This window comes from Acipenser ruthenus, chromosome 11 (assembly GCF_902713425.1).
Source record: "Acipenser ruthenus chromosome 11, fAciRut3.2 maternal haplotype, whole genome shotgun sequence".
Classification (NCBI taxonomy): domain Eukaryota; kingdom Metazoa; phylum Chordata; class Actinopteri; order Acipenseriformes; family Acipenseridae; genus Acipenser; species Acipenser ruthenus.
Window position 1 is genome coordinate 40,264,599 of NC_081199.1, and position 24,272 is coordinate 40,288,870.

A 24,272-nucleotide genomic window follows, 5' to 3' on the forward strand; every position below is an offset into this window, starting at 1 on the left:
CAGCTGGTTGTTCAGCATGGGGGAATGCTCCCACACAGCCTGTGTTCAAGTGAGGTCTGGTTGGCTTGTTTGCTTTGAGCACTAATAAAGCACTGAGGTGCCTAAAACAGAACAAATGCTTCTAGTGTGTTTTATTTTGACAGAGCATGCTATAATACAGTACCAGATAATGTAGCACCAGCATAAGGAGACTGTTATTGAATACCTACAGCTATGAAATATATATATATATATATATATATATATATATATATATATATATATATATATATATATATATATATATAACAAATGAAATGCAGTGCATGCATTTTTATACTAACTGAATCTGAGTTTATAAATGAATCAATCAAATAACCATGGAGCTTTGTATCATCTGCTTATTTTTGAACATTTTTAATGTTTATGGTAGGGGTGTAAATTCAAGCTTTCTCATATTAGTCATACCACTTAATAACAGGAAAGAAATGGTTTTGGAGGAAAATTAAGTTCATCTTTATTTTAGTTCATTCTTGTCACATTTTGTGAATAAAATTACAAATTTAGTTGAAGTCAGTGATGCGTCTGAAGGACCCAATCCTGGAGCTCATGCCTCCCCAGTCGCTGTATCTCCTGTACTCTCCGGGCCTAATGAAGTACTGTCTCCCTCTGTAGTTGGGCTGCTCATACATGATCCAGTAGCCGTCCATCACGTTGCAGGAGTGAATGTCTTGATAGTGGAAACGATCGTAGACAGACTCGCAGTCATCCATGAACTCCATCATCTGTCCCCCAAACTCAGGTTTCTCATAAACCCTCATCCTGTAGGATCCTTGGTACTGTTTAAAAATAATAATAATAATAATAATAATAATAATAATAATAATAATAATAATAATAATAATAATAATAATTAGAGAACAAACTAGAAAACAAAGCAGTTGACACCTCTCAGGGGTCCAGACCAGAAGTATCACAGATGCACCTTGAAAAGACATTCTGCCTCTATTTTGGACTCCTGTGTTGTGTTCCCAAGCATAGGAACTCCCCAGCACACTGGTCCTTTAAAAAGCAACTACACTTTTTCACTGATTGTCTATCATGATGTGCTAATCCACTGTTTCTAATTAGGTTGCTGACGTTCCTGTGTAACTATCCCGAATGTTTATGAGAACACAATTGAAGGGCTATTTGAATCTTAACTCTCCCCAACATTTGATTATTTTCTTTCAGAATGGTGATCTAAGAATCTGAAGGAAAGGATCTATGAAACATTTCCGATTAAGATAACAGGTACAATACGTTTTCAGTGCAAAGGTTTTGTTGGCACATGAACAAAAATTAGAGCAATGAGAATGAAACTTACATGGGGAATCATGCGGCAGGACCTGACGGAGTCATTGAACCCCATCCAGCGCTGGTAGTCGGGATACTCTCCCCTTCTCATGAAGTACTGGTACCCCATGTAATTGGGGCGCTCGTACATCATCCAGCAGCCGCTCTCCACACGGACGGAGTTACAGCGGCTGAAGTAGGAGTTCAGGTCAGCACAGTCGCTGCTGCACTCATAGTGGCGCCCCTGGAAGTTCCTGTCCTCGTAGAAGATGATCTATAATAAACAAGTTAATGGAATACTATCAGAAACACGGATCAATTAAAAATAATGTTTTATTATCTTCTTTTTAATAAATATGCAGATGTACATAAGATGCACAATATTGAAGTGAGCCTTACCTTCCCCATTGTATTGGATTACCGTGGTCACCCTGTACCCCAGATAGCGGAAGCTTCGCCTTTATACCCTGGAGAGAAACTCAAGCATTGTTATGTAAATCAATCACATTTACACATCAGCTTTTTAAAGAGAATGTGCTGCTGCCAAACAACAAAAGATCTGTGTGTTCCTTGTCAGCAAAGCATGCACCCTTTTTGTCACTGGCACAAAGGATAGTAACAATGTCTCTGGGTTTGTGTTTGAGTAATTCTGTACAGTGTGTGTGTCATCAGTTTACATGATGCTGTTCTGGAAAGGTACAGCTGCTTTCAGATTGTTTTGATAGGGTATATTTCACCAGTAGCTAGTTTAGTAGTTTGAATAGGGTATGTTGAAGAAGCATGTGCCTAATTAAAGACTGCACTCTCCATCTTTGATATTTGAGTGAAATCACATATCTTATGCACAAATAAATCAATTCATGAAAAATACACATTATTATCTTTAGATTCAAACAACGAACATGTTTCATGTTTTCTCTGTGTTTTTTTTTTAATTCATTTATTCAAATTGAATGTTTATGTATTATAATTTTTGGTAACACTTTACATTAAATGTCTAACGACTCTGTATTTACACTGCAGTTAGATTTAACGCCCTGTTTAATTAGAAAATGAAAAATGTTGCCAGCTGCTAGCACCTTTTGTAATTACACTGTATTTACACATGTCACTGTCTATTTACAATATTATTACAATACATGCATGAAATTACAATGTATTACAGTATATTTAGAGACACCTAATGTAAAGTGTGACGTTAGTTAATAGAGTCTACCCCACTTAAGTGAATACTGTTTAAGTGCATATCCCACCTCTAAGTGTATTAAATTCCTAAACACATATCATTACCGAGGCTGTATCACTAACTTGACTCTGTTTATGTAATATTGTAAGTTAACTGATCATGTGTGATGTGCATTGTGTAAAAGTCATGGGCCCAGTGTCAGGAATGTGAACACTTTCAGTATATCCTGCACTAAAATGGTTGCAAAAAAGGAAACTTAAAGACTTTTCATTAAGAGACTATAAAGGACTATGATGTGCTAGTACGTTGATAGTGGTCAATGATGGTCAGTTATTGGTAGGTAATTGGTCCATTCTTGGTAGCTAATGACCACTTTGTCAGTTTTAGACAGAAAAGGCAGACAGGATTCTGCTATGGCTGCTACTTTTATAAAGAATAAAATCAGGCAGAATTTAACCAACAAACAACAATCTACTGTTCACAATTAGGACATCACATTAATGTAACACAAAACCATCTCTATGTTTTGGTTTAGACAGGTGATTGGCTGGTGCTGAAATCAGGGCTGGGTTCAAGTTAGGGTTACCATATAACTCCATGTACACAATGACATTTTGGGACAGTTTAGGCTTTTCAACTCTTGCCCCAATGCATTCTGGAAGGGTGGTTCTTCTATGAAAGCTACCTGAGGCAGGTAAAATGTACTAGAATGTATTATACTATGGGTTGAAAAGCCTGAACTATCCCAAACTGTCCTAGTGTATAATTGCAACTAAATGCATTTAAGAAATATACAAAGCATTAACATTTGCATTTGAATCAGTTTGCAAAGTATTTTCATTTGACAAAATGTATTTCATCGATTTCAAATGCCTTTGACAAATGCATTTGTATAATCTATCAAATGCATTTATCAAATGTTACTGTTTAACCAACTCCAAGTGCAATTAATGATACTGCTATTAGGGGTACATTGTTAAAGTAATGGCAGGGTTAACTGAGAGCTTACCAATGTTTGAAGTCATTTGTTAATAGTTATAGATGATAATAAGATAATTACAAAATCAGCACAGACTTCAGGACAAGTGGATTTTCCACCACTGTGTTTTGGGATTGTTCTTGTTGTAATGTAAATGGTGGCTATAATCTTCTGATTCAGATATGGTCTTGCCAAGGTGTAGCCAAAACAAGGCAGACAGAAGGCTTAAAAGGGAGTCAACCTACTTGAAGTGAAGGCCAGCTGAGAGTGGAGAAAGGGGAAACAAAACCATAATGAGGAGTCAAAATGGGTTATATATGGTCAGAAGTTTGCAATAAAAATGTGTTTGTGGTGGAGGGATAAGGGGTGTTAAATCTTACAACAGGCTTTGTTGTTATCAAGTTCCAACCCACAATGCGTTGCACCTCAATATTCACCTTCTCATCAACAGTTAAACGATAATGGATCTCTTTTTGTAGAGGGCTTACTAATCAAATTATAAATGAAAAAATACAACTGTTTTAGCAAGGAAAGCTCATTTTTATTTCAGAAACAGACTATATCACATATTTCAAATTATCAGTAGTCAGTGATGCGTCTGAAGGACCCAATCCTGGAGCTCATGCCTCCCCAGTCGCTGTATCTCCTGTACTCTCCAGGCCTCATGAAGTACTGTCTTCCTCTGTAGTTGGGCTGCTCATACATGATCCAGTAGCCGTCCATCACGTTGCAGGAGTGAATGTCATTGTATCGGAAACGATCGTAGACAGAGGGACAGTCATCCATGAATTCCATCATCTGGCCTCCAAATTCAGGTCTCTCATAAACCCTCATCCTGTAGGATCCTTGGTGCTGTGAACGGTTACACAAACATAAATGCAGGTAGAAGAACAATGCTATGAGTCATTTTTTAATATAATGAGCAGTAAACTTTAGACAGCCTCAGGGTTTTCTTTCAATAATAATTAGTGACACTGTGTTTGTAAATCACTTGCTTTTCCATTTGTAATATGCAATACTTTGGAAAAAGAAGCACATTATTTTAGAAACTTTTAAAAAGAAAATGTGAATTTCTAGTATAGGTATTTATCGATTCTTTAAATGCTGTAAAAATTACAAGGAACTTACTTGTGGGATCATGCGGCAGGACCTGACGGAGTCATTGAACCCCATCCAGCGCTGGTAGTCAGGATACTCTCCCCTTCTCATGAAGTACTGGTACCCCATGTAATTGGGACGCTCGTACATCATCCAGCAGCCGCTCTCCACACGGACGGAGTTACAGCGGCTGAAGTAGGAGTTCAGGTCAGCACAGTCGCTGCTGCACTCATAGTGGCGGCCCTGGAAGTTCCTGTCCTCGTAGAAAATTATCTAAAAAACAAAATTTTTAACATTTTACTTACAATCTACATTTAATTCCTCAAATTTGCACACAATCAGGCGCCAATGCTGTGACGTCCTATTTTCCTTCTTAACGCTGATATCAAGATATTTGCTAAAATCCTTGCACATTGCATTGAATCTGTGCTCTCTTTCATAATTTGCTCAAATTAGGATTATGTTTATTTCAGGATGGGCAGTCATTTTTCAACCTCAGATGGTCTAATTAATATCGCCCCTTCCTTACCATTGTTAATCTGCATTTATATACACACCTGTAAAATCTAATAGAAAGACAGAAGTTACCTTTCCCATACTGCCGTTTCAGTGCACAGGATGCTATATGGAAGGCAGTGAACTGGCTTCTTTTATACCCTACATGCGAAAGTATGCAGTTTCCAGATTTTCTATGTCAGCAGTACTTTTTTGTTGCTGTCCTGAAATGTTCCCCCTGTGTTTGCCTTTTCATTGTAAAAAGGCATTGTATATGTCAAATGAGGTTTTGTGAGATCTAAAAGATAAATGTTGGCCCTAGGATCATGTGGAAAATGTGATCTATGTTTTTTGACAGGAAGACAACAGGAAGCATTGCGGTACATGGAATACAATTTCTGTCATTCTTTATTATTATTGTTTTTACACCATGAAAATAAATCACGTTTATCCTCTGCCTAGTAGATAAGCACACACGAAACATCTGCAAGTACTGATCTTGATTAAACACAGTCTGTAACCTGTTCTTTGATTCCTCATAATTAGTTTTAACACTTGTAGGCAAACTGTCCCAATAACCAGATGCAGGTTCACCTAAACGAGATGGTAAGAGTCAAAATCAAAATTCACTCCTGAAGTAACCCAGCTCACTTCCAGCACAGCCTTCTTATCCGTTGTGAGAAACATTCACTGCCGTCCCCTTTAAAGGAGGCGGCAACTCTGCTTTGATATGTACATTACTTTCTTTTTTCTTTAATTAGTAAGTCGTATGATAAATTAGCTGAAATATTATTCACTACTAACGATATGTCACCCCAATAATGGACATTTGAAAAAAAAATTGGACAAGAGCAGTAAAACATATTATTAAACAACCAGGCACAAAGCATTAAAAATCACATTACATGAGCTTAACATTGTGCTTAGAGCAGTTTACTCAAACAAGATGTCACCTGACAACCATGGGTTTCCAGGTGAGATTCTCTCGTGTTACCTGTTCTCTGTGCATGGAAACCACATTTTCCCGAGCTGTCTGCAATAACAGCAGGAGAACTCTATTCATAGCTAATTTGCATATCGACCTCCTCCTTTCCCGTCATTTCAATCAATCAGTCAATCAATTTTTATTTTATATAGCACCTTTCATAGTGGACCACCATCACAATGTGCTTTACAAGAAAATCCATAATACATAAATACAGAGAAATGCATAATACACGAGATACAGTAAAAAAAAATCAATAAATAAAAAACCTGTAATTGCATCCATTAACGCATGGAAGAGATCAAAGGAAAATAATGTCAGTTAGAAACTCTCTATCCAGATAATGGAAGTGCCTCCATGGAGCACTTGGCTTAAAAGGGGGTCGCTGACATGTCCTTTGTTCAATAATTTCTACAGAAAAATATACATTGGCCGAAATCCTGCATTTCTGAATTGATTTTCTTAATGAAAGAATTTGATGTTATAATTATAAAGTGTATCATTATAGTTGCCTCTTTTGTTCTCCTTAGTGCTGTTAGGGAGGGCACAAGCTGGCGTCAATGTTACATTTGAAATAAGCCCAAGCACCAAGCAACAGCGCTCATGTAAATGAATTGATCCCCCGGGCTGGGCAATGTTGCTTTGTCAGGTTAATGTGGGAGAGAATTTTTTGGATGTGCTACGGCTCCCCTGAAAGCATCTCACAGCCCACCAGGTGTCCATGGCTCCCAGTTTGGGAACCCCCGAAATACAGCTCTGTGTGCGGATAATGGAGTGAAACTAAAATGTAACACTATCCTAATATAACTGGATAGTGAAGGTGTCAGTGTAGTTCCCTGGAGTGGGTTTTCAGTTAGAATTTGAACAGTGCTCAGCTGCATAATATTTTGTGCATTTTCACACATGCCAACAGTCATATGGTCGGGACAGTCCCGATTTCCTAGCAAATGTCCCGCGCCCCAATGCATAGGAAGAAAGTCCCGATATTTACACATAGAAAAAAAATTTATTTATTCTGCACAGTAGAGTTAGTGAAAACCACACGCTGTGCTCTTCGTATTATTATTTATTTCTTAGCAGACGCCTTATCCAGGGCGATTTACAATTGTTACAAGATATCACATTATTTTTACATATAATTACCCATTTATACAGTTGGGTTTTTACTGGAGCAATCTAGGTAAAGTACCTTACTCAAGAGTACAGCAGCAGTGTCCCCCACCTGGGATTGAACCCACGACCCTCCGGTCAAGAGGCCAGAGCCCTAACCACTACTCCACACTGTTGCCCTGTGCAGCTGACACATCTGCTGATCACTAACTTACCAGTTTACAAAGGTAAGAACGCTTAATTGTGTATGTTTACTGTCATGCTGGTTGTGCGGTGTTGAGTTGAGGGGATATGTCTATTATTATATGATAGAGTTTTTTGTGTATGACCCCTCCCATGTGCATGATGCATATAACCCCCCCCCCCCCCCCAAACTGGAGAACAGTTTCCAAATGTTGGCAAGTATGCATTTTCTTGTACTACTTGTTAGCATTATGCTCTGTATTGTTTAACTCAGCTTGTTAACCAACCTCATCATCAGTGGTATTGTTGGGCCACGCCTCTCTAGTCCTTCCACACTCATACTATTTTCTAACATTATTCCAAACTTCTCATTTCATATACAGCAGGTATTTTATTACATTTTGTATAAGCTTTTCAATTTTAACATTTTGGTACAATACCTAATAAAAATACATATCACAATTCTAACTGAAAATTAAAGTGATACCTTAGGTAAAAAAAATAAATAAATAAAAAATAAAACTACATTTAAAACCACCATACCTTGCATAACTTAATATACAGTTCCTTAACTTTTCATAATAAACACATTGCTCATTGAATACATGGTCATATTTAGAGGCAGTGGTAAACCTTAGTTTAGGCAACAGTGTAGGAGGTGGTGTGGTCCAGTGGTTAAAGAAAAGGGCTTGTTACCAGGAGGTCCCCGGTTCAAATCCCACCTCAGCCACTGACTCATTGTGTGACCCTGAGCAAGTCACTTAGCCTCCTTGTGCTCCGTCTTTCGGGTGAGATGTAGTTGTAAGTGACTCTGCAGCTGATGCATAGTTCACACACCCTAGTCTCTGTAAGTCGCCTTGGATAAAGGCGTCTGCTAAATAAACTAATAATAAGTGTGGAGTAGTGGTTACGGCTTTGGACTCTTGACCGGAAGTTCGTGGGTTCAATCCCAGGTGGGGGACACTGCTGCTGTACCTTTCAGCAAGGTACATTACCTAGATTGCTCCAGTAAAAACCCAACTGTATAAATGGGTAATTGTATGTAAAAATAATGTGAAATTGAAATAATGTATAATGTGATATCTTGTAACAATTGTAAGTCGCCCTGAATAAGGGCATCTGCTAAGAAATAAATAATAATAAACCAGTAGATGGCATCATTGGGTTGTGTACATATATTTACTGCACTATTCTGTTGCAAGCTAAATAAGCATGTTCCTCTTTTTACAGAAAATGACAACCTATACAAAATGTAATTAATATAACTAAATTAATACTGATTCATATGAAGCACAGGGACAACAAGTAAAATAGGAACAAGTTGAATGTCTGATTACCTGCTAATTAGATCATATGAGACTATATAGAGCAGGGGTCTGGAACTAAAGATCTGGAACACCTGGTAATCATGACTAATTAAGCCAATAATTGGTGCAATTAAGTAACTGAGAGCTGAGTTGAAACGAAAACCAGAAGCCCCAGTAGCTCTCTAGGACCAGGGTTGGAGACCCCTGCTATAGAGTATGGGGTTAAAACTGAATTAGGAGGTTGGTGGCAAATATGTTGGAGAGATGCAAAGATGGTACCTTTTATATCTTGAGTCTTTCTTGGTTTGTGGTTGAGTGATTACGGGTGTTAAACCTTAGAAAACACGATTCAGAACTTTTTATTCTTTATTTACAGCATGACAAGTTGTCAATAGGTTCTAAACCATAAAGCATCTGTGTTAAAGCTCGCTAGGACTCTACACGGGAACAGCTTTCAAACAGTTCTAACTTTACTTCCCTTTTTGTCTTATTTCAATACGGCTTATAAGTCACTTTAGAAATTAAGAAGACACCTTTTTTTCTTAGCAGGGAAAGCTCATTTGGCCTTTTGTTTGCATCTTGGTGGAAGTGGAAGTTCTTTTTGTTCCTTGAGGTTCCAGGTTTGCAATGGAAGGGGTGTTACATTTTAAACCATTTAGAACTTTGTTTAAAATTCCCAGAAGGGTTCATTATTTAGAACATGAAGTATTACCATTAAGTTCTGAACCAAAAAGCATTGTTCGTTAAAGCCAGCTAGTGCTCCACATGGGAACAGCTTTCAAACAAATAGTCCTACACTTGCTTGTCCCAAACTCTTCTGACCTATTTGAATAGAGCTTTACAAAATATCTAATAAAAAAGACAAGTGTTTTAGCAAGGATAGCTGATTTTTTATTTTCAGTAATAGATCAAATTATATGACATATTTCAAATGATCAGTAGTCTGTGATGCGTCTGAAGGACCCAATTCTGGAGCTCATGCCTCCCCAGTCGCTGTATCTCCTGTACTCTCCGGGCCTCATGAAGTACTGTCTTCCCTTGTAGTTGGGCTGCTCATACATTATCCAGTAGCCGTCCATCACGTTGCAGGAGTGAATGTCTTGATAACGGAAACGATCGTAGACAGACTCGCAGTCATCCATGAACTCCATCGACTGGCCTCCGAAGTTTTCTCTCTCGTATATTTTCATCCTATAGGATCCCCTGTGCTGTTAAATACATAAATAAATAGAAGGGTTATTCCAGCAGATAATACCAACCTGCCAATCAAAGCTGATGCATGTGGACTGAACTTAATGAACTTTCATCTCCATTGAGACTGTAAAAGCTATGTTAGTCCTGCAGATGTGATAACATTTTAGTGACAAAATGTAATGTAATTTGTAATGGAGTGCCCTCTTACTGAAGGCTCTTCCCTCTGGTAGTGGTGCACAGGGGAATGTGTGAAAATGAGGTACATGGTGTACTAGTCTGATCTACTTATGTGTGGAAGAGATAGTAGGAAAATCATTTCAGGTAGAATCTTTTTTACCCCTGAATCCCAACCATGAAGAAAATATTATTGCTGCTTAATGCTGTTGATTAATAACTAATCTTTCTAACACAGCAGGTGAGCTCAGGAATTAGAGACCAGAGCCTCTAAAAAGAATCACTGAAGCCAGGTTTAGTATGCACTGCTGAGCTATTAAAACCACAGTTTCATCTTCTTAACTTACTTGTGGCATCATGCGGCAGGACCTGATGGAGTCGCTGTATCCCATCCAGCGCTGGTAGTCGGGGTACTCCCCCCTAGGCAGAACGTACTGGTACCCCATGTAATTGGGACGCTCGTACAGGACCCAGCAGCCGCTCTCCACACGGGCGGAGTTACAGCGGCTGAAGTAGGAGTTCAGGTCAGCACAGTCGCTGCTGCACTCATAGTGGCGGCCCTGGAAGTTCCTGTCCTCGTAGAAGATGATCTGAAATAGACAAATGTTTGTTTGGCGAATTAATGGCATGCTATTAGAAACCCGGATCAATTAAAAATAATGTTTTATTATCTTTAAATATGCAGATGCACAAAGGTGCACAATACTGTAGTGAGCCTTACCTTCCCCATTGTATTGGATTACCGTGGTCACTCTGTACCCCAGATAGCAGAAGCTTCCCCTTTATACCCTGGAGAGAAACTCAAGCATTGTTATGTAAATCAATCACATTTACACATCAGCTTTTTAAAGAGAATGTGCTGCTGCCAAACAACAAAAGATCTGTGTGTTCCTTGTCAGCAAAGCATGCACCCTTTCTGTCACTGGCACAAAGGACAGTAACAATGTCTCTGGGTTTGTGTTTGAGGAATTCTGTACAGTGTGTGTGTGTCATCAGTTCACATAATGCCACTCTGGAAAGGTACATTATTCTAATTATCTTAATAATATAGAGTTTGTCTGAGATTTAATTCATTTTCTACATGTATATTGCAATGCACACATACAGTAGCAGTAGAAGAAACTGAAACAGACAATAAAAAACAAGTCAGCTCCTGTATAATAGTGCTGATTCTGGCATTTTCATGGGATTGATGTTTTATATGACAAGCACGTACAGCATTAATATGATGTCTGTCCTGTTAGTGTATCTTGGTAGCCACAGCAGGTGGAAAGTGGAAGAAATTCGAAATTAAACGACACCGAGACAGCAAGGATGGATTGACTTGTGGAAGAAACTATTATTAATATTGCTTAAGCCCAGGTAACATTATCTATACATGTACGCTCTAAAGCAAATGTACCATAGATTTGAAAACGAGATTTAGGCTCACGTGTAGAGCTGTGCTCTGCGTTTTCGGTTTTCAATTTGGCCCTATTTGGATTTTAGATTCTTGTAATTTTTTTAAATTTCGTTTTTCTTTACTAAAAAATATCATTCACACAGCCCATTCTTTGCTTGATTGGGGTGAATACGACAGTATTTAAATTATCACTAGTACTATATGGTATTGCAGTTCTCGCAGAATATAATTTAAACACCAAAAAAAGAATGTACCACAATGCATAGCTGCTCTATAACTCATCGCTGTCTTTTTCACGGTGGATCGGCAGAAAATGATATTTAAGGTGATGTACACTACAGTATTAGATACATTCTGGTTGAATTTTACAGTTAGAATTACTGTTTAGAATGTTACATTGTACTTCTCACTGGGGACTCTCGCCCTCCGGGGGTTGGAGGGGCCCCCGCCAAGCAGTGTCTCGGCAGGAGACGAGGGCGAGGAAGTGGAGGGTGTAGAGCACCATCGCGTACAGGGTTCTCCTCGACATGGAGGGGAAGGGGGTCCAGAACTGCGAGATCCTGCTCAGGTTATTCTCGAGGGGAGGCAGAGGGGGGTCCCACACCTTTGGCTCGATCAGCAGGACCAGAGAGCCGGGGGTAGGGAGGGAAGTTGGCTCTCCGGTCTTGAGGACCACCTCGAGATACCTGACAGAGTCTGGGTGCAAAGCTGCTTTGCATTCCTGGATAGCTCGGCAGGCCGTTCTGTCAGCCACTCCGAGCGTTCGCGATTCAGGAGATCCCAGACTCACAGTCGGGTCTTGAGCAGGTCCTGGTAGAAGACCGGCCGGTCGTAGCCCAGGTCGTGCAACTGGCGCAGGAGGAGGGAGGCTAGCGCACACCACTGCGGGGCCGGGTCTGCATAGTAGTAGTAGTGGTGGTAGTAGTAATAGTATTGTTATTATTAGTAGTAGTATTAGTATTATTAGTTCATGTTTATTAAATGATGTATTATCTGAAGTGTGTTTTCATGACCGGTGGTTGTTTTCTAAACATATTGTATAGTCTAGTACCAGACTCAGCTTTGTAAATACTCTTCTCCATCTGATGGTTTGAAGCAATACTGCAGCTGGAATTCATATATGCAATTACCGTTGCAGAAGGCATTAGTTTGTCAAAGAACATTTGGTGTCAGAAAATACAATATTGTGGAGTTTGTATTGCTTGGTGTCATCGGGGACAAATCTAAGTTGTAGTTACTTGAACACTGTATATAATAGGTAAAAGATAGTATCATAAGGCGGGACTCTGTATGTCTGCATCATAAGAACATAAGAACATAAGAAAGTTTACAAACGAGAGGAGGCCATTCAGCCCATCATGCTAGTTTGGTTGTTAGTAGCTTATTGATCCCAGAATCTCATCAAGCAGCTTCTTGAAGGATCCCAGGGGGTCAGCTTCAACAACATTACTGGGGAGTTGGTTCCAGACCCTCACAATTCTCTGTGTAAAAAAGTGCCTCCTATTTTCTTTTCTGAATGCTCCTTTATCTAATCTCCATTTGTGACCCCTGGTCCTTGTTTCTTTTTTCAGGTCAAAGAAGTCCCCTGGGTTGACATTATCTATACCTTTTAGGATTTTGAATGTTTGAATCAGATCGCCTCGTAGTCTTCTTTGTTCAAGACTGAATAGATTCAATTCTTTTAGCCTGTCTGCATACAACATGCCTTTTAAACCCAGGATAATTCTGGTTGCTCTTCTTTGCACTCTTTCTAGAGCAGCAATATCCTTTTTGTAACGAGGTGACCAGAATTGAACACAATATTCTAGGTGAGGTCTTACTAATGCATTGTAGAGTTTTAACATTACTTCCCATGATTTAAATTCAACACTTCTCACAATATATCCAAGCATCTTGTTAGCCTTTTTTATAGCTTCCCCACATTGTCTAGATGAAGACATTTCTGAGTCAACATAAACTCCTAGGTCTTTTTCATAGTTCCCTTCTTCAATTTCACTATCTCCCATATGATATTTATAATGCACACTTTTATTGCCTGCATGCAATACTTTACACTTTTCTCTATTAAATTTCATTTGCCATGTGTCTGCCCAGTTCTGAATGCTGTCTAGATCATTTTGAATGACCTTTGCTGCTGCAACAGTGTTTGCCACTCCTCCTATTTTTGTGTTGTCTGCAAATTTAATGAGTTTGCTTACTATACCAGAATCTAAATCATTAATGTAGATTAGGAATAGCAGAGGACCTAATACTGATCCCTGTGGTACACCACTGGTTACCTCACTCCATTTTGAGGTTTCTCCTCTAATCAGTACTTTCTGTTTTCTACCTGTTAACCACTGCCTAATCCATGTGCATGCATTTCCTTGAATCCCTACTGCGTTCAGTTTGAGAATTAATCTTTTATGCAGGACTTTGTCAAAAGCTTTCTGGAAATCTAAATAAACCATGTCGTATGCTTTGCAGTTATCCATTTTCAATGTTGCATCCTCAAAAAATGTTCAATGTTGCATTCTCAAATCAGATTGGCATTCTCCAGTAAGGCTGTGCTGTAACTCCCTGCTAGAGTGCATAAAGGATTCAAAGTGACCTCCCCCCCCCCCCCCCCCCCCCATTGCACAGGGAAATAAAGTGTGCTAAAAAGAACTTAACTGCATATCTGTGTCAATTGAGTTGCTTTCCCCACCACACATCTATACAGTATACAGTATACAGTATACCCTATACAGTAGGTTAAATCACTAAGATGCCCCTTCAATGCATCTATCAAAATATGTTCCTCTTATTAATTCTCAGGCCTTCATAGTGATTAACCATCTAAGGTAATGAGGTGGCAAAGCAATTATATAACTCTTCTCATTAAGAAATACACAAATATACAAAACGATTGTGCTTTACCAATAACAGCTCATTTTTATTTCAGGAACAGACCACATCATATATTTCCAATAATCAATAGTCCATGATGCGTCTGAAGGACCCAATCCTGGAGCTCATGCCTCCCCAGTCGCTGTATCTCCTGCACTCTCCAGGCCTCATGAAGTACTGTCTTCCTCTGTAGTTGGGGTGTTCATAGAAGAGCCAGTAGCCCTCCATCACGTTGCAGGAGTGAATGTCATTGTATCGGAAACGATCGTAGACAGAGGGACAGTCATCCATGAACTCCATCATCTGGCCTCCAAATTCAGGTCTCTCATAAATCCTCATCCTGTAGGATCCTTGGTGCTGTTTTGAGGAAACACAATTCATCAGACTTACCAGCAGGAAAATAATATCAACACCCCAGGATTACATATAGACTAGAGCTTTTATTATACAGCGGATATAGACAAAGCTGGCCAACCAAGTTCCAGTCGTGTTCTCAATTGTTTAATTGAACCAATTCAAGGACCATTCTGGTCCCAGAGCAGGTCATTATTTTATTTCCCCTGTTAAACCAGGACCAGAAATGGGCAGTCCTGTCATGGACACTTTCTAAAACTAGAATATACCACAGTCCAACTAGATAAGAGGTTAAGTACACTCATATCATGGAGATGTAAGCTTAGAGTCCTGAGCCTCTAACAATAATGGTAAAATCCAGATTTAGTAAATACAGCGTTACCGCTGAGTTATTATGACCTCAGTTTCATCTTCTTAACTTACATGGGGGATCATGCGGCAGGACCTGACAGAGTCATTGAACCCCATCCAGCGCTGGTAGTCGGGATACTCTCCCCTTCTCATGAAGTACTGGTACCCCATGTAATTGGGGCGCTCGTACATCATCCAGCAGCCGCTCTCCACACGGATGGAGTTACAGCGGCTGAAGTAGGAGTTCAGGTCAGCACAGTCGCTGCTGCACTCATAGTGGCGGCCCTGGAAGTTCCTGTCCTCGTAGAAAATGATCTGCAGGAATAAGAAACCAATGTTTATTACCTGTGCTGTGCAGGACTGAAATTGAAATATTCAATAAGCTCTCTCAACCCCTCACCTTTGCCATGTTGGTTTCAGTGCTGAGATTCACTCTGACAAGCACAGTGCTGCTGGTGCTTTTTATACTCTAAAGCAAAGCTGACTTTGTTGTTATTCAAATGACTCAACCTGATGAATTGGCACCACATGGTTTGCTGTACAGTGTCATTAAATAATGTTACAATATAAGCATACCTTTTGTTGTGCTTAAGAAAAGAATGTTCTCTGGGTAGCACTGAAATATTATAATTATAAAGGATTCCAAAGCATTGTATTAATTTCAAAAGGGGGGTACCTTGTTAATTACATAAAATGCCAGACATAGCATAGACCTTATTAGCCGTCTAATGCGGACCATCTTTGTAGTTTGTTTTCAATAAGGCCCTTTTGTTTTACAGCACAATCTTTTTCTGAAATATAATCAGCTTAACAAAGGGTTACCTTTATCTAGAAAGACTGTGAATGTGAACAATTTGAATGTGAACAATCAATGTGCTTTATTGTAAAACTCTTTAAAATAGGTCTGTATGTTGTCCTAAAAGAAGGAAATAACACAGGACTGATTCCTATTAAGTTTGTTCTCATAGTTTTATTTCAGTATATTATTGGGTGCATTTAACATTTAAATATGTATTATAAATAAAGCTGTATTTCTTTTGACGGTTATCATGGATTTCAAGATTTCTGTGAAATTTACACATTGCCGTGTAATGTGTACCACATGAAAATTCCCGTTTCTGAAAGAATACAGTAAATATACATATTTTTTATCACTTAAAAATAAATACAGCAAATGTTTGCCTAATGACACACCACCTGTTACTCTGCATTTAGGAACCTGGCAGTCCATTTAGTTTGCTTCCGGTAAATGATTGAACACACTGCATAGAGCTGCACAATTTCTTAAAAATGTATTCAACAAAAAGACACCAGCTGCATCAAAGATTGGACATATTCCTGCTAAAGATTGCTTTGTCCAGTACAAGAAGGGAACATTTCACATGTCTGTTGTTATTTTTACATTTATTCATGTTTTTATTTTGTTTGATAATTCACTGTTTTTCAGGTAAGCATTTACATATTTAGGAACATTTGTGGTATAATAACTAGAGAGAATGATAAATGTCTAATCGTGAAATATCTTGATATACCTATATTTCTGTGAAATGCCATGAAATAAGCATTTTTTTTCTATGAAAAAGTCCTAATTATAAATAATTTGAAGCAATTTCTCAACCACAAATAAAATTAAGCATAAAGTTACTTCAAAACTATATGGGTTATTAAAGTTTTATTTACTCTGACTCTAAATCAGGGTGAAGTCATTACCTTTTGTAAAGGAATGGTTGACCAAAAAAATGTTCTGTTTTTACAATACTCTTTATTTACAACATACGCATCAGATTTTAATAACAGTCTGTTACACGTCTGACAGATCCAACAGTTGCACTAGTGGCACAGCAGTCCCGATATCTCCTGTACTCTCCGGGCCTCATGAAGTACTGCTTCCCTCTGTAGTTGGGATACTCATAGAAGACCCAGGAGCCGTTCATCACGTTGCAGGAACAGATTTGCCGATGGTGGAAGCCGTCAGAGACACAAGCACAGTCATCCATGAACTCCATCGTATGGCCATTGAAGTTTGGTTTCTTGTAAATTTTCATTCTGTAAGATCCCCTGTATTGTTTTAAAGAAGAAAAAATAAACTACTTTAATGACATTGATGGCATTTCCCAGGTTTGCATTGATACTTCATGCTCAATAGCAGATTTCCACATTCCACATTAATTGCCCTATTGAATTAGGTTTTCACTAATTTTACGCACTAAATTTAAATTTAATGGGTAAAAATATGCATAGCAATTTTGCCGCACAGCTTGTCTGCCTCCCCTCCCGCTTCCCTTAAAACTTCCACAAACAACTACATATCCCAGAATACAATGTCTGCAGTTACTAGGAAACTGTACACAAGAAAAAACAATCTAACTTAATTATCCAATCTCTGGCTATCCCTGTTTTCTTTGCAGCCAATCACTGTCTTAGTCGCAAAGAGCTCTCCATGGCATTACTGTCCTTGCGGATGAAAGAATAGTTTTCAGTTCTACAGGCCCTTCCAGTGCACTGTAATAGAACAGCCAGGGTCCTAACAACTGCAATAGAGATACACAGGCCTTTCATACAACCGCAATAGAGATACACGGGCCTTTCATACAACTGCAATAGAGATACACAGGCCTTTCATACAACCGCAATAGAGATACACAGGCCTTTCATGCAACTGCAATAGAGATACACGGGCCTTTCATACAACTGCAATAGAGATACACAGGCCTTTCGTAGCAGGTTTCATGCTTTTTAGAGTTCAGGACAAACCCCCAAGACTCAATCTGAGAATAGTGATATTTTTATTGATGATTATGGAGTATGATACAGAGACAATTGGCCTGCACAAGGTAGACCTCCCCCACCCCCTGGTAAATTAACCAAGGGGGAATAAAAAAAGAAACGTGTAGCAACTGGGGGAGGTGGATCAAGGGGTAAATAGAGGGGTAAGTGTCAGGGTTATTTATAATCTCCTGATTGGTTAGTAGACGATGTAATGAGTGTGGGGGCAGTCCTTCCTCCTGAACGAAAGTTATAAACTTTTATTATGGCAAGAAAGGTTACAGTATGGAAACAAAACGACTGTAGTGTTAGCATATTAGTCACACATAGACAGCTCACACGGAGTGTGGAGATGTCAGGGTATCTGTTTTGAACGTACTCCTAAGCTCATCTCACAAGGATTTGCTTTGGTACAAGTCAGGAGAATATGGCAGGACTGGTGCTATGTGTGACTCCAGATATTGCTGCTTCAGGGTGACTCCTGGCTCAAGAAACTATAACTTAATCCTAAACCTCCAACCTGCACTGCATTATTGTTTTTAAAATGTGGGATACAAGTCCTGCTTTTTAGCTCTATGATAATAATAAGACTTGTATTTCTAATTGTCCACTAAGGCTTTTCAGGTCCGTTGCAGATGCAGCATCCAGTTTGGGTGCAGAGTTCTGCGGTGTGGGCCTGACCTTTGAGCTGTGTCATCCTGTCAAACACAGGAGGAGCTTGTTTTCATTCCTATGTCAACCAGATACAGCACAGGCCAGCTGGAGGAGGAGATCACATACCAGACATACTGGTCTATTGTCAATGTGTATACTCTCTGTTATACCTGCGGGCCAGTCTTGTACCAACTCAGCCACATCTGTTACACTCTATCTTGCCCACCCCCCTGCATACCAGGTCTTCATATTTGAAAAAACAAAACAGGGATACTAAGTGAGGTATTTAAAATGATTATTTTAATTTATAATTGCATTGTGAACTATGACTGAAAGAAATCTTAAAAATTTGTGATTCTTCTAAATGAGCCAACAGTGGCACAGGTTGCCCCCCAGTCGCTGAATCTCCTGTACTCTCCGGGCCTCATGAAGTACTGTCTTCCCTTGTAGTTGGGGTGCTCATACATGGTCCAGTAGCCATCCATCACGTTGCAGGAGTGAATGTCACGATTGTGGAAACGATCGTGGACAGACTCGCAGTCATCACTGAACTCCATCGACTGGCCTCCGAAGTCACTTCTCTCATAAATCTTCATTTTGTAGGAGCCATTGTACTGTTGTGGCAAATTAAAAATAAAAGTTTATTCAGATAACTTTGTGCAACAAACGGACAGAAGCTATCCATTGCAGGGTGTCGGGGGTGTATGTCCTTGTCTGTGGAAACTGGACTTGCATTATTGCTGTGTTTGTCTTTTTTAAGGATAGAATCTTGGATTTAGCAGGGTGTCTGATTTCAGTATTTACAGCCTTGTTCTGTACCAGTCAAAAAGGCTGGTATATAATGAATATGACAATATTCAGTATATTGAAAGCAATATAGTGTATTTTTAAGTGATTTTTTGTTAAAATGATTCTGCCAATGGACATCTTTTCCTGAGCAAAATGATATGCAGCACAGCACATTTTGATGTTTGCACAAATAAATATATCTTCTAAGTAATCATAGTTAGTTTACAGTATAAAATTAATTTTCGCTGTCTGCACCAATCTGTGTGTCCTCTCAAAGACCTCTGTATGCAGTCAAGCACTTCAAGGTTTCAGTGCCTATAACCTTGTGAATGCACAATTCCAAGATGGCACTTACCAAAGCATGTGAAATACAGTGTTAACAGTGTGAAGATTTGAATAAGAACATACTACATCACTGCTATATGTTCGTAAATGTGCTGGTCTGTCACCTATTGGCATAATTAATTGATTATTTTTGTATTGTTATCTGTGCACTATGACACTACTATGTCTTTGCAGATATAACTGTTGCAGTCCTAACTTGTTGCAAGTATTAAGTATTACTGCACTTATTGTAAACCATACTGTACTTAAATATTAATCTTACATTGTAACCCTGTACTGCCCTGTAACACCTGTAAGTTGCCTTGGATAAAGGTGTCTGCCAAATAAATAAATAATAACAATAATATTAACAATAATAATTACAATGTTAAGAACCAAATGAGAATTGATGGGCCCAACGGCTTCCTTGTGTTACTATCTGTTCTTGTGTTACTATCTGTTCTTGTGTTATCTGTTCTTGTGTTACTATCTTTTCTTGTGTTATCTGTTCGTGTATATATATATGGCAGGCATTTCTATAGTAAAAAAAAATAGTATTCAAACAAAAACATTCAAGCTTAGAGAAACACATTTGTGTGGATATCGATCTACTGTGTACAGACTTACAAACGGTTGCTGCTCTGTTATTTACAACTTACACTGGGGAAGACACGGCAGGACTTGACACAGTCACTGTATCCCATCCAGCGCTGGTAGTCGGGGTACTCCCCTCTAGACAGAACGTACTGGTACCCCATGTAATTGGGGCGCTCGTACAGGACCCAACAGCCACCCTCCACCTTGATGGAGTTGCAGCGGCTGAAGTAACTGTTCAGATCAGAGCAATCTTCATTGCACTCGTGGAAACGACCACCAAAGTTTTTGTCTTCGTAGAAGAATATCTAAAAAAATAAGCAAAAAGAAATGAGATGTGTCGATTGTAGTTAAAAAGGTTAGCAGAAGCTGGCACAGTGTTACAGTTTACACTTCACAATTAATACCTTAGCCATGGTTGGAGTGGACAGCTCGGGTACGTGCTCTCTAATAAGCGTGCCTTTTTATAGAGAGTCCAAAGGGTTTACAGTGCAGTAACTATTGTTAGTCCGATTCAATGCCTTTTCTAGTCAGCAGTACACGTGCCTTGTTTTCATGGTATGGCAGATTAGGCCACAATACAGAACAGTAATCCCCAAGGTATGTACAGCTTGAAACTCAGCAAGTCTGTATGAGCAGAAACCAGACAGGATAAGAGTAATAAAGGGCTGGATATAACTGGATATAATGTAACTGGATATAATTACTGTCATTTTTTTACAACAAAAAAGTAAAAATAATGTGGTTTTTTTTTACTGTTTAAAGGGGGAGGGCTATGAGCACAGCCTGAGAGAGCTCTGAGTTATGGGCCACGTTGGTGGGGCTGCTTTCCGTGGAAGACTGGTAGCTTAGAGGGCAGGGCTGGTGGCAGAAGAGGATTCTGCCGTCCGGTCTATTAACCCTTTTGAGCTTCAAGGAATAATCGAAGGTCCTGACCACACAAAGGGTTTATTACAGGGATTACAGGGTGTTTCTTATCTTTTAGGAAACAGCGGCCAGTGGATGTAATGAGTGGCGTTAGTCATAAAGAGGTTGGTCAGCATTCCTAAATGTACAGGAAAGCATGACATGAACTGGATTGTGTAAGCTTAGCTTGCCTCTAGTGGTTGGCAGCTGAACTACTGTTCTGATTAAAGTCGCTCTTTGTGAATCTCTTGACTCGTCCTTTTGGAGCAGCAGGTCACCTAGAACCCTTGGGCAAAATGTGGTGCGATCCCATCCCTTTCAGAGCAGCAATGACACCTCAGTGCCTGCAAGGACTACATTGACCTAACTGTTACGCTTTTGTATATTGGTTCGCTTTGCTGATTGAAAACCTTCAATAAAGAGCAAAGTTTATTACGCCATCAGAAAAAATAAGAATATATGACACAGGCATAGATTAGATTGTCTATATGTCATAGCCTCCCACTGTTGACATAAGTGAATATAGTGAAAACATGCCTTGTCTTTTTAAATTTCTCATAGACGGAACTGGAGACAGTTAGAGTTTATTCACTTTATTAAGAATTTTAATACAATTAAATCATGTGTTAATAAAAGTCAACAATGCGTCTGAAGGACCCAATCCTGGAGCTCATGCCTCCCCAGTCGCTGTATCTCCTGTACTCTCCGGGCCTCATGAAGTACTGTCTTCCTCTGTAGTTGGGCTGCTCATACATGATCCAGTAGCCGTCCATCACGTTGCAGGAGTGAATGTCTTGATAGTGGAAACGATCGGAGACAGACTCGCAGTCATCCATGAACTCCATCGACTGGCCTCCAAAGTTTTCTCTCTCGTATATCCTCATCCTGTAGGATCCTTGGTGCTGTAAGAGGTTAACCACATTTAAACATGTTCACAGACATTATAAAGCATCTACATCTACCTAAAGGTTTTATTTTTCCATTATCAGCATTTTAAAAGCATCTCTCACTTGTTCTGTAGTCCCTGTCTTGTCTTGTGTAAAAATAATACAAAAAGTTTAACATGTTGTTTATATATCACATTCTTTTTACTAATGTTTTATTATGAAACTTACATGGGGGATCATGCGGCAGGACCTGACAGAGTCATTGAACCCCATCCAGCGCTGGTAGTCGGGATACTCTCCCCTTCTCATGAAGTACTGGTACCCCATGTAATTGGGGCGCTCGTACATCATCCAGCAGCCGCTCTCCACACGGGCGGAGTTACAGCGGCTGAAGTAGGAGTTCAGGTCAGCACAGTCGCTGCTGCACTCATAGTGGCGGCCCTGGAAGTTCCTGTCCTCGTAGAAGATGATCTGAAATGAAATTAACCTTTTAAATGGTACATAAGGAACTTTTTATTTTCACATGCGTTGCTACAACTGTTTATGTAAGGTGTGTGTATTGTTTTAATTTTTTTTTTTTTTTACATTTTGACCACTTTTTTAAACTTTTAAATTACATTCCCTGCCTCAAGATGGATTCACATGTACCTGCATGGACCTCTCAGAACTACATTTCCCATCATCCTCCTGCTCACGTATGTAACTGAGATGGATTCACCAGTAAGCAGGAGGATGATAGGAAATGCAGTTCTGAAAGGTCCATGCAGGTACATGTTAAGCCATCTTGAGGCAGGGAATGCAATTAAAAAATTGGTCAAAATGTAAAAAAAAAGATCATTAAAACAATGCACACACCTTACTTAAACAGTTGTAGCAACACATGTGAACATGTAACACAGTAAAATAAAAATGTGCCCTATAATGTAATGTTTTTTTTGTTGTTGTTTATATTTTTATATTTGAATATCAAGCACTGTTCATTTTCAAAGACAGTTAACACTTACCTTTCCCATTTTAAATCTGTAAGGCTGGTGGATACTAACTGTTGCATTTCTGCTTAAACAGTTGTTCTTTATATACTTCTCACAAACAATATGCACAACGTGTTCAACAGCCACGTCAGCAAAACCTCTACAGGTTATTGTAGACAAACATGGTATGGGCCGCTGGTATTTTCTTTCCATGCATTCAATAAAAATGGCAAAACCCAGCAGTATTGAAAGCCATTGAAAGGGTTTTTGAAGAACTAGCACATTGTATTATTTGAACTAAAGAAACTTTAGGAGTGGAACAAATAAGCTGTCATAGAAAACTCTCAGATACAGAATGCACCCAACACTCAGTGAAATCCTTTTTTTATCATGTACAAGTAGAGCTTAATGGCAGGCATTAAGGTTAATCAATGTATTCATAGTATTCTGGGTAAAACAAAAATAAATGACTAATGACATTTAAAATCTTAAAAACGCTTGATCTCCCTTATAAAAGTTTAGTACAGTGTTTTTGCATATTCCCTCTGCTTTTCCTATGGTTATCATGCATTTCCCATGGTTTATCCTGGTTTTGCCATGTTTATTTAATATGTGTTACCGTACTGTATCGCACTGTACCGACAGGATCTGACACAGTCATTGAATCCCATCCATCGCTGGTAGTCGGGGTACTCTCCTTTGGTCAGCACATACTGGTACCCCATTTAAGCAAAACAGATTCTATGTCCGTCCCTTAAACTGTATACCTTCACAGAACAGCAGCTTGAGCACAAGGGATTGAAGGGTCGACAAACTGAATATAATATAACCAAACAAAACTGTAGAAACTAGTTGCAATCAAACCAATGAATAAGAGAAAGAGTTGTGTGCTCCAATCTTACCTTGCCCATTTTGCCCGAGTCGATAGGGTTCATTTCTCAGTATGATACCCAGCCTAGGGGTTTTTTAAATACCTCAATTAATGCGCATTGGATCAAAGTGTTTTGTTATTGTAATGACCTCCCTGACTCATCATTGGAGAGAGTCTTCCTGACTCAGCATTGGAAAGAGTCTCCCTGACTCAGCATTGGAAATGGCATCCCTGACTCAGCATTGGAAATGGCCTCTCTGACTCAGCATTGGAAATGGCCTCCCTGACTCAGCATTGGAAAGAGTCTCCCTGACTCAGCATTGGAAATGGCCTCCCTGATTCAGCATTGGAAATGGCCTCCCTGACTCAGCATTGGAAATGGCCTCCCTGACTCAGCATTGGAAATGGCCTCCCTGACTCAGCATTGGAAAGAGTCTCCCTGACTCAGCATTGGAAATGGCCTCCCTGACTCAGCATTGGAAATGGCCTCCCTGACTCAGCATTGGAAAG

The 24,272-nt window shown here is 39.3% G+C and overlaps 6 protein-coding genes across 7 annotated transcripts; all 6 read right to left on the reverse strand.

Annotated features, from left to right (window-relative positions):
• Nucleotides 1-471: 471 nt before the first annotated feature.
• LOC117426811 (gamma-crystallin M2-like) lies at nucleotides 472-1,793 on the reverse strand. Its single transcript, XM_034044871.3, has 3 exons — nucleotides 1,714-1,793; nucleotides 1,346-1,588; nucleotides 472-818 (listed from the first exon to the last, which is right to left on the reverse strand). The coding sequence occupies exons 1-3, from the start codon at nucleotides 1,720-1,722 to the stop codon at nucleotides 543-545; spliced, it is 528 nt and encodes a 175-aa protein (XP_033900762.3). The 5' UTR covers nucleotides 1,723-1,793; the 3' UTR covers nucleotides 472-542.
• A 2,205-nt stretch (nucleotides 1,794-3,998) lies between these two features.
• Nucleotides 3,999-5,202, reverse strand: LOC117426812 (gamma-crystallin M2). Its single transcript, XM_034044872.2, has 3 exons — nucleotides 5,166-5,202; nucleotides 4,608-4,850; nucleotides 3,999-4,331 (listed from the first exon to the last, which is right to left on the reverse strand). The coding sequence occupies exons 1-3, from the start codon at nucleotides 5,172-5,174 to the stop codon at nucleotides 4,059-4,061; spliced, it is 525 nt and encodes a 174-aa protein (XP_033900763.2). The 5' UTR covers nucleotides 5,175-5,202; the 3' UTR covers nucleotides 3,999-4,058.
• Nucleotides 5,203-9,525: 4,323 nt separating this feature from the next.
• Nucleotides 9,526-15,496, reverse strand: LOC117426816 (gamma-crystallin M2-like). 2 transcript variants are annotated; one of them, XM_059033928.1, is made up of 3 exons: nucleotides 15,401-15,496; nucleotides 10,373-10,615; nucleotides 9,526-9,865 (listed from the first exon to the last, which is right to left on the reverse strand). In XM_059033928.1, exons 1-3 carry the CDS (start codon nucleotides 15,407-15,409, stop codon nucleotides 9,593-9,595), a joined length of 525 nt encoding a protein of 174 aa, XP_058889911.1. In that variant the 5' UTR covers nucleotides 15,410-15,496; the 3' UTR covers nucleotides 9,526-9,592. The 2 variants fall into 2 exon arrangements, with proteins under 2 accessions (XP_058889911.1, XP_033900767.3); XM_034044876.3 differs by lacking the exon at nucleotides 15,401-15,496 and adding an exon at nucleotides 10,747-10,842.
• Nucleotides 14,321-15,451, reverse strand: LOC117426817 (gamma-crystallin M2-like). Its single transcript, XM_034044878.2, has 3 exons — nucleotides 15,401-15,451; nucleotides 15,073-15,315; nucleotides 14,321-14,652 (listed from the first exon to the last, which is right to left on the reverse strand). Exons 1-3 carry the CDS (start codon nucleotides 15,407-15,409, stop codon nucleotides 14,380-14,382), a joined length of 525 nt encoding a protein of 174 aa, XP_033900769.2. The 5' UTR covers nucleotides 15,410-15,451; the 3' UTR covers nucleotides 14,321-14,379.
• Nucleotides 15,497-18,698: 3,202 nt separating the features above from the next.
• Nucleotides 18,699-20,633, reverse strand: LOC117426815 (gamma-crystallin M2-like). The gene is made up of 3 exons (XM_034044875.3): nucleotides 20,535-20,633; nucleotides 20,193-20,435; nucleotides 18,699-19,034 (listed from the first exon to the last, which is right to left on the reverse strand). Exons 1-3 carry the CDS (start codon nucleotides 20,541-20,543, stop codon nucleotides 18,762-18,764), a joined length of 525 nt encoding a protein of 174 aa, XP_033900766.1. The 5' UTR covers nucleotides 20,544-20,633; the 3' UTR covers nucleotides 18,699-18,761.
• Nucleotides 20,634-21,610: 977 nt separating this feature from the next.
• On the reverse strand, nucleotides 21,611-23,024 carry LOC117426813 (gamma-crystallin M2-like). Its single transcript, XM_034044873.3, has 3 exons — nucleotides 22,925-23,024; nucleotides 22,149-22,391; nucleotides 21,611-21,935 (listed from the first exon to the last, which is right to left on the reverse strand). The coding sequence occupies exons 1-3, from the start codon at nucleotides 22,931-22,933 to the stop codon at nucleotides 21,660-21,662; spliced, it is 528 nt and encodes a 175-aa protein (XP_033900764.2). The 5' UTR covers nucleotides 22,934-23,024; the 3' UTR covers nucleotides 21,611-21,659.
• Nucleotides 23,025-24,272: the final 1,248 nt, after the last annotated feature.